This window comes from Oncorhynchus kisutch, linkage group LG7, assembly GCF_002021735.2.
Source record: "Oncorhynchus kisutch isolate 150728-3 linkage group LG7, Okis_V2, whole genome shotgun sequence".
Classification (NCBI taxonomy): Eukaryota; Metazoa; Chordata; class Actinopteri; order Salmoniformes; family Salmonidae; genus Oncorhynchus; species Oncorhynchus kisutch.
In genome coordinates, this window is record NC_034180.2 from 35,441,764 (window position 1) to 35,452,261 (window position 10,498).

The window sequence follows — 10,498 nt, forward strand, 5'->3', positions numbered from 1 at the left end:
GCGTATCGTTGCTCTAATGTGTACCTAACCATGAACATCAATGTCTTTCTTAAAATCGATACACAGAAGTATATATTTTAAAACCTGCATATTTAGCTAAAAGAAATCCAGGTTAGCAGGCAATATTAACCAGGTGAAATTGTGTCACTTCTCTTGCGTTCTTTGCAAGCAGAGTCAGGGTATATGCAACAGTTTGGGCCGCCTAATTTGCCAGAATTTTACGTAATTATGACATAACATTGAAGGTTGTGCAATGTAACAGAAATATTTAGACTAATGGATGCCACCCGTTAGATAAAATACAGAACGGTTCCGTATTTCACTGAAAGAATAAACGTCTTGTTTTCGAGATGATAGATTCTGGATTCGACCATATTAATGACCTAAGGCTCGTATTTCTGTGTGTTATTATGTTATAACTAAGTCTATGATTTGATAGAGCAGTCTGACTGAGCGGTGGTAGGCAGCAGCAGGCTCGTAAGCATTCATTCAAACAGCACTTTGTGCGTTTTGCCAGCAGCTCTTCGTTGTGCGTCAAGTATTGCGCTGTTTATGACTTCAAGCCTATCAACTCCCGAGATGAGGCTGGTGTAACCGAAGTGAAATGGCTAGCAAGTTAACGGGGTGCGCGCTAATAGCGTTTCAAACGTCACACGCTCTGAGACTTGGAGAAGTTGTTCCCCTTGCTCTGCATGGGTAACGCTGCTTCGATGATGGCTGTTGTCGTTGTGTTCCTGGTTCGAGCCCAGCGAGAGGGATGGAAGCTATACTGTTACACTGGCAATACTGAAGTGCCTTTAAGAACATCCAATAGTCAAAGGTTAATGAAATACAAATGGTATAGAGAGAAATAGTCCTGTAATTACTATAATAACTACAACCTAAAACTTCTTACCTGGGACTATTGAAGACATGTTAAAAGGAACCACCAGCTTGTAACCACCAGAATGCTTACAAGGCCCTCCCCCGACCTCCTTTCGGCAAATCTGACCACATCTCCATCTTGCTCCTCCCGTCATATAGGCAGAACCTAAAACAGGAAGTACCCGTACTTCGAACTATTCAACACTGGTCTGACCAAACAGAATCCAAGCCTCAGAATTGTTTGGATCACGTGGACTGGGATATGTTCCAGGTAGCTTGCAAAAATAATCTAGACACATACACAGATACGATGCCTGAGTTTATAAGGAAGTGTATAGAAGATGTAGTACCCACTGTGACAATTAAAACCTACCCTAACCAGAAACCGTGAATAGATGGTAGCATTCGCATGAAAAGGAAAGCATGAACCACTGCATTTAACTATGTCAAGGTGACTGGTAATATGGCAAAATATAAACATTGTAGTTATTCACACTGCAAGGCAATCAAACAAGCTAAACGTCAGTAAATAGATAAAGTGGAGTCGCAATTCAAAGGCTCAGAAACGAGACGTATGTGGCAGGGACCACAGACAATCACGGACTACAAAAGGAAAACCAGCCACATCGCCGAGACCGACGTCTTGCCTCTGGACAGGCTAAACACATTCTTTGCACGCTTTGAGGATAGTACAGTGCCCCCGACGCGGCCCGATACCAAGGACTGTGGGCTCTCCTTCTCCGTGACAGACGTGAGTAAAACCCTTGCAGGGCTGCTGGCCCAGACGGCATCTCTAGCCGCGTCCTCAGAGCATGTGCAGACCAGCTGGCTGGTGTGTTTACAGACATATTCAATCTCTCCCTATCCCAGTCTGTTGTCCCCACATGCTTCAAGATGGCCACCATTGTTACTGTACCCAAGAAAGCTAATGTAACTGAACCAAATGACTATCGCCCCATAGCACTCACTTCTGTCATCAAAGTGCTTTGAGAGACTAGTCAAGGATCATATTACCTCTACCTTACCTGCCACCCTAGACCCACTTTGATTTTCTTATCGCCCCAATAGATCCACAGATGATGCAATCGCCATCACTCTGCAAACTGCCCTATTCCACCTGCACAAGAGGAATACCTATGTAAGAATGCTGTTCATCGACTATAGCTCAGCATTCAACACCATAGTACCCTCCAAGCTCATCATTAACCTCGAGGCCCTGGGTCTGAACCTGGCCCTGTGCAACTGGGTTTTGAACTTCCTGACGGGCCGACTCCCAGGTGGTGAAGGTAGGAAGCATCCCCTCCACTCCGCTGATCCTCAACACTGGGGCCCCCGCAACCGCAAGGCTTCCCAGAGGGTTGTGTGGTCTGCCCAACGCATTGCCACGGGAAAACTACTCACCCTCCAGGACACCTACAGCACCCGATGTCACAGGAAGGCCAAAAAGATCATCAAGGACATCAACCACCCGAGCCACTGCCTGTTCACCTGGCTATCATCTAAAAGGCGAGGTCAGTACAGGTGCATCAAAGCTGGGACCGAGAGACTGAAAAACAGCTTCTATCAAGGCCATCAGACTGTTAAACAGCCATCATTAGCACATTAGAGGCAGCTGCCTATTAGGCATACACTAGAAATCACTGGCCACTTTAAGGAATGGAAAACTAGTCACTTTAATAATGTTTACATGTCTGGCATTACTCATCTCATATGTATATACTGTATTCTATTCTACTGTATCTTATCTGGATCCGCTTATCTGGATCCGCTGGATCCGCTCTGACATCGCTTGTCCATATGTATATAGTCTTAATTAATTCCTACTTAGATGTGTGTATAGGGTATATGTTGTATAATTTGTTAGATATTACTTGTTAGATATTACTGCACTGTCGGAGCTAGAAGCACAAGCATTACACTACACCCACAATAACATATGCTAATCACATGTAGGTGTCCAATCAAATTTGATTTGGCAGCAGAATGACCTTACTGAAGAGCCCAGTGACTTTCAACATGGCATCGTCATATTATGCCACCTTTCCAACAAGTAAGTTGGTCAAATTTCTGCTGTACTAGAGCTGTCCCGGTCAACTGTAGGTGCTGTGAAGTGATAGGCCACACAAGCTCACAGAACGGGACCACCAAGTGCTGAGCACTTAGTGCGTGAAAATCATCTTTCCTCGGTTTCAACACTCACTACCGAGTTCCAAACTGCCTCTGGAAGCAACGTCAACACAATAACTTTGTCAGGAGCTTCATGAAATGGGTTTCTATGGCTGAGCAGCTGCACACAAGCCTAAGATTACCATGCGCAATGCATGCGTCGACTGGAGTGCTGTAAAGCTCACTGCCATTGCTGTAAAGCTCACTCTGGAGGAGTGGAAACGCATTATCTGGAGTGATGAATCACGCGTCACCATCTGGCAGTCCGACGGACAAATGCCAGGAGAACTCTACCTGCCCGAATACATAGTGCCAACGGTAAAGTTGGTGGAGGAAGAATAATGGTCTGGGGCTGTTTTTCATGGTTTGGGATAGGCCCCTTAGTTCCAAAATGACCAACCAAAATGAATAAAAATGGCAAAATTGGGCATCCCTGTCGTACACTTCTGTTGATACTGAATCTTTTGCTACTCAGTCACAGTTGCTATTATATGCATAGTATTAGTGTATTTGGATAGAGAACACTCAGAAGTTTCGAAAACTGTTTGAATGGTGTCTGTGAGTATAACATAACTCATATGGCAGGCAAAAACCTGAGAAAAAATCTAACCAGGAAGTGGGAAATCTGAGGTTGGTTGATTTTGGTTTTTGGTCATGTTGCATTTCCTAAGGCTTCCACTAGATGTCAACCATCTTTAGAAACTTGTTTGAGGCTTCTACTGTAAAGGAGGGGCGGCTTATAAGGGCTCTTGGAGTCAGTGGTCTGGTAGAGTGCCACAAACTCGTGACGCTCGTTCACGTGAGAGGTAGCTCCCATTCCATCGCATTTCTGAAGACAAAGAAATTCTCCGGTTGGAACATTATTGAAGATGTATGTTAAAAACATCCTAAAGATTGATTCTATACATCGTTTGACATGTTTCTAACTTTTTGACATTTCGTTTGCTCCTAGTGAACGCGCTTCGTGACTTAGGATTTTTTAACAAAGCGCGCTAACAAAAGTAGCTATTTGGACGTAAATGATGGACATTATCGAACAAAACAAACATTTCTTGTGGAACTGGGATTCCTTGGAGTGCATTCTGATGAAGATCATCAAAGGTAAGTTAATATTTATAATGTTATTTCTGACTTCTGTTGACTGCACAATATGGCGGATATCTTTTTGGCTTGTTGCGTCTCTGAGCGCCGTACTCAGATTATTGCATGGTTTACTTTTTCCGTAAAGCTTTTTTGAAATCTGACACAGCGGTTGCATTAAGGAGAAGTTTATCTAAAGTTCCATATAACACTTGTATTTTCATCAACATTTATAATGAGTATTTCTGTAAATTGATGTGGCTCTCTGCAAAATCACCAGATGTTTTTGGAGCTACTGAACATATGAGCCAATGGATACTGCAATTTATTTTATATAAATATGAACTTTATCGAACAAAACATACATGTATTGTGTAACATGAAGTCCTACGAGTGTCATCTGATGAAGATCATCAAAGGTTAATTCTATCTCTATTTCTGATTTTTGTGACTCCCCTCTTTGGCTGGAAAATGGCTGTGTTTTTCTGTGACTTGGCTCTGACATAACATAATCGTTTGTGGTCCTAAAGCCTATTTGAAATCGGACATTGTGGTGGGATTAAACAACAAGATTACCTTTAAATGGTTGTTTGAATTTGGCGCCCTGCACTTTCACTGGCTGTTGTCATATCGATCCCGTTAACGGGATCTCAGCCCTAAGAAGTTTTTAAGAGACAAAGACAAGGTCGCCCATGCCCTTAATGCTATAACTGCATTTTCTATTGCATCAGGATTAATGCTGAATGTTTCTAAATGTGAAATCTTGTGTTTATTTGACTCTGATGATAAAGAAATAGAAAATATTCCTGTAAAGGACTGTTAAATATTTAGGAATACATCTGTCAAAAAAACACTTAGTCAGACAACATTTGAATTTCTCTCCTAAATGTAAGAGAACTAAAAATATATTTAATAATTGGCTACAAAGAGATCTTTCTATACTTTGAAGAGTACTTCTGTCCAAGGCAGAGGGACCGTCTCGTTTTGTGTACCCCTCATTATCGTTAGGTGTAAATCCAGCTACTTGTAAAGAGATCAATAAGACCTTTCTTGACTTAATCTGGAAAAATAAGTCTCAAACTAAAAAAAATCTGTCCTTTCTAACAAAAGAGCTGGAGGCGGTCTAGAAGGGTTGGATTTTGTTGACATAAATAATACTTTCAAGATAAACTGGTTGAATTATTTTTTGATCAATGCTGATTCAATATGGTATTTCATTCCAAATAATGTGTTTAATAAATTGGGAGGTCTTCAAGTTTTACTGAAATGTAATTATATTCCTGAAAGATTACCTGCTAAATTGGCTAGGTTTCACCAACAAGCTTTAATGGCCTGGAAAATATGTTTCCTGCACAATCTTTCCCCACATAAAGCTCTTTTGAGGAATAATTCAGACATAACTGGAAGGAATAAGTCATTGTTATACCCCAGCTGGCATGAGAGGAATATTAACTTTGTTCTTGATATTTTCGACAACAAGGGTAATATTCTCACATATTAACAATTTATAACATTGAAAGAGTTTCCAATACCTTTCAGAGAGTTTATTTCTGTGATCAACGCCGTTCCCAGTGGTCTAACTACACTTATGAAAAGTCATCTTAATTTTGGGAATGATCAAAGTTTATCCAGAACTCAGATTGGAAGGCGTGGGCTTACTTGAGAGATCTTGTTGTAATAAATATATAAGACAAATTCTTCATTCACAAAACCAATTTACACTGAGAGGAAAGTTTTTCTGGAACATGCTTATTCCCGATATTGTCTGGAAAAATGCATGATTAAGGCCTTACAAATACTGTATACCAAACAAAGTTACGGAAGTGCACTTCAAAATTTTACATAAGATATATCTATGAAATTCCATGATATCCAAATTTGTGGCTATTGATGATATCTGCGTTTTCTGTGAAAAAGAAGGTGAGAATCTGTCTCACTTGTTCTTTGGATGTAAATTTGTGTCAGAATTTTGGGAAAACATTGCAAAATCCATATTTACCATTATGAACACTGTCTATGTTTTTGACATGAAAGATATAATGTTACTATTGCAATGATAACAAGACCACTGAATTTTTTATTTATTTTTATATTCTTGTTGCCAAATACTTCATACACAAACAAAAATTCCAAAATTCTATACCAAAATTACACATTTTTCTGATTGAATTTAATTATCTTATTAAAACATTAACCCTAGTTAATAACAACAAGAATAACATCTTCCTGAATCATTATAATAAGATTTTTTCAGAGTGAATACAATTGCACTAAAACAGTTGAGTTTTTTTGTATTATATTATTGATATTTTTTGTATGTTTGAGTATTTTCTTGTTAATACCTGTGTTTTGTTTTGTTAGACATGTTTTATGTAGCACTGTAAGTTGATTTTTGTATAATGAATTGAAAAATAAAATTTAAAAAAATTTACATTTAAAAAACATAGAATTGTGAATGGTACTATGCTGCCACTTAGTGGCCGTGCGAAGATATTTTACTCGTAGAACACACAGGGCAAGTTGTACCGATGCACCAAGTCTAGAACCAACAGGACTCTGAATAGCTTCTACACCAAGCCATAAAACTGCTAAATAGTTAACCAAACAGCTACCCCAGACTATCTGCATTGACCGACCCATTTTTGCACTAACTATTTTGACTGCTACTACTGTTCATTATCTGTCACTTTATTCCTAGTTTTATGACCATATATACCTTGTACATCGACTCGGTAATGGTACCCCGTGTATATAGCCAAATTATCGTTTTACTCATTGTGTATAATGATGAACGTGTAGTTACGTGTTTTACTTTCAATTACGTTAGCTAGCTAGCGTAGTTAGAATCTTAGCAAGTTAACTAGCTATCACTCACCTCTTTCGCCGTCGCTGTGCCTTCTATACCCAGTAGACCATACAGGTCCATCTGCAAAAGGTCTTTCGCCTTATTTCCTGTCATTTTATCTTTATTTATTACAATAAAATGCCAAAATAAACGTAATATCAACGTCCTGAAGATGTTTGTTGTTGTAGCATTTGGGTTGGACGTTTTGAACTTTCAACTCGGACGCATCCACTTCCTGAAAACAATGCATCATGGGAGGTGTAGTTAAAGTGCACTAAACAATTTATTACGGACTCGCATGATAATTGTGAAATATAATTGTAGGTTTTGACCTTTGCAAGCATTTTGATTATATGTTTTTTAGTTTGTTATATTCAAATAATTTTCCTGCCATTAATGTGATCAGTTTCAGATATCATTGTTATGTGGAAAGTTTGAAAATAATGAAAAAATGTGTTATATGTAAACTGTACCAGACTGGCCATTATAGTAATATTATATTGGTCAGTCTGGTACAGTATGGTAGTTGGTAGAAGATGGTTCTTGCAATGCCAGGATATTGGTTTCGATTCCAGGGACCACCTGAATGTGAAATGTTTGCCAAATGACTGTAAATTGCATTGGATAAAAGTGTCTACTAAATGGCATATATTATATTAACATACATTTGAAAAAACTGTAAAACAACGGTAACAGAATGATGGCCCCAGAAGAGATGGCTGATGTTTTCCGGGCTCATAACCAATTGTGCTATTGTGTGTGTGTGTGTGTGTTTTTTGTACAAAATAAGCCACCAATTGTTATGACCGAAAATAGCTTCTGGATATCAGGACAGTGATTACTCACCTCGTACTGGACAAAGACTTTTTCCTTTAACGAGTCGGACATGAAGGATTTTCTTCAGACACCCGTCATTCGCATGAAGAAGAGACGGAGATATCAGGGACGTAGGTCGGGGTGCCTAGTAAGTATCCGACGGCAAGTGAGTAATCCCCCTCTACCATCAGTCCTATTAGCCAACGTGCAATAAATGGATAACACAATGAATGAGCTCCGATCAAGACTATCCTACTAATGGGATATTAAAAACTGTAATATCTTATGTTTCACCGAGTCGTGGCTGAACGACGACATGGATAACATACAGCTGGCAGGGTTTTCGATCCATCGGCAAGATAGAACAGTTGCCTCCGGTAAGACAAGAATCTTAGCAAAAACTAATACATTCTAAAAGCTTTAACAAGAGCAAAGTATTGTGTTTCATTTGAAAACAGCATAACAGTTTGTAAAAGCAGAATATTTCACCAGCTATTATTTTATTTGTAAATAATAGCTGGTGCATGAAATCTAATATTAAGGAAGTCCCAAGGTTTTGCTCACCTGAAGTAGAGTATCACATGATAAGCAGTAGACCATACTATTTACCAAGAGAGTTTTCATCTATATTTTTCGTAGCTGTATATTTACCATCACAAACCAATGCTGGCACTAAGATGGCACTAACAAGCTGTATAAGGCCGTAAGCAAACAAGAAAATGCTCATCCAGAGGTGGCGCTCCTAGTGGCAGGGGACTTTATTGCAGGAAAACTTGAATCCGTTTTACCTCATTTCTACCAGCATGTGCAACATGAGGGGGAAAAAACTCTAGACCACATTTACTCCACACACAGAGACGCGTACAAAGCTCTCCCTCGCCCTCCATTTGGCAAATCTGACCATAACTCTACTCTCCTGATTCCTGCTTACAGGTAAAAACTAAAGCAGGAAGTATCAGTGACTCGCTCAAAAAGGAAGTTGTCAGATGACGCAGATACTAAGCTACAGGCCTGTTTTGCTAGCACAGATTGGAATAAGTTCTGAGATTCTTCAGATGGCATTGAGGAGTACAGCACATCAGTCACTGGCTTCATCAATAAGTGCATTGATGACGTCGTCCCCACACAGTGACCGTACATACATACCACAACCAGGAGCCATGGATTACAGGCAACATCTGCACTGAGCTAAAGGGTAGAGCTGCCGCTTTCAAGGAGCAGGACTCTAACCTGGACGCTTATAAGAAATCCCGCTATGCCCTCCAACAAACCATCAAACAGGCAAAGCGTCAATACAGGACTAAGATTGAATTGTTATACACCGACTCCGACGCTCATCCAATGTGGCAGGGCTTGCAAACTATTACGGACCACAAAGGGAAACACAGCCACGAGCTACCCAGTGACACAAGCCGACCAGACGAGCTAAATATCTTCTATGCTTGCTTCGAGGCAAGCAACACTGAAGCATGCATGAGAGAATCAGCTGTTCCGGACAACTGTGTGATCACACTCTACTTAGCCGATGTGAGTAAGACCTTTAAACAGGCCAACATTCACAAGGCCACAGGGCCAGAAGGATTACAAGGACGTGTACTCCGAGCATGCGCTGACCAACTGGCAAGTGTCTTCACTGACATTTTCAACCTGTCCCTGACCGAGTCTGTAATATCAACATGTTTCAAGCAGACCACCATAGTCTCTGTTAAGGTTGCACATTTTGAGGAATATTCAGAGGTGGAAACTTTTCACGGGAATTAGCGGGAATAAATGGGCTTTAACGGGAATGTATGGGAATTAATGGAAATATATGCAAATTAATATTAATACCATTTAAATGTAGATGTTTTTTGCATTGTATATATTTACCATATCATATGGAGACAGAAACATAAACATTTTACCTTATCATAAGTAGACATAATTGCAAATGATTAAATTCTTCCAATAGAAATGTTTAAAAACAATTTAGTTACGAATTGAACTTTAATCAAACAAGTCAACTCTTCACATGGATGATTTACAACAAAAGTGAGGGAATATTGAATGATCCCCAAAGATCCATCGCATCTCCCAAAAACATTTTCAAAATACTGTACATCTGTAAAATGATAGCCTAGAAACTAAAGCTTTGGTTGTCTTCCTCTCAGGCTTCCATGTCTTCTCCCTGGACCTCCTCAATGTCCACGTCTTGAACATCAGACTGAAACCTCATCTTCACTGTCACTTTCCAACCTTGTTGAGAATGGCTCGTTGTCAGGCTCAAAGCCTCAAATTTGCCCAGATGGCCACCAATTTCTTCTTTGTATTGGTCAGCCTGTTGCATGCTTTGGTGTGTGTGTTCCCAAACAAGGACCAGATGCGCTCTGAGGCGGCTGATGTTGGTGGGATTTGGAAGATGGAAGCATGGCTGATGAGATATGTCGGCACGACTGCAATATTGCATCTCCATCCAAAAGCCCTTGCTTGGAAGTGTACTTTGCCAAACTGCCAAGAACCTGGCCCTCATCCAGGCCAAGGTTGCAGGACACGGTAGTGATTATACCATAGGCCTTGCTGATCTCTGCAACAGACAGGATGCTCTTGCCAGCATACTTGGGGTCCAACATGTACCCTGCGGCGTGTATGTGCTTGAAGGCAGAAGTCTTCATGCTTTTTGATGTATTTCAGATCTGAAGTTTCCTCTGCTGAACATCAGACAGGATGGCATTTTCTCCCTCAATCCAT

General features: G+C 40.2%; 1 protein-coding gene across 2 annotated transcripts in view; it reads right to left on the bottom strand.

Moving 5' to 3' along the window:
* Positions 1-7,212, bottom strand: part of LOC109894534 (dnaJ homolog subfamily C member 17) — a 55,918-nt gene extending 48,706 nt beyond the window's left edge. The window contains exon 1 of one of the 2 annotated variants that reach the window (XM_020488092.2): positions 6,986-7,212. In XM_020488092.2, coding sequence (XP_020343681.1) covers positions 6,986-7,069 — 84 coding nt within the window. In that variant the 5' untranslated portion in view covers positions 7,070-7,212. The remainder of the gene's footprint in view (positions 1-6,985) is intronic. The other variant, XM_031829005.1, reaches the window with a different exon arrangement.
* Between the last annotated feature and the right edge of the window lie 3,286 nt (positions 7,213-10,498).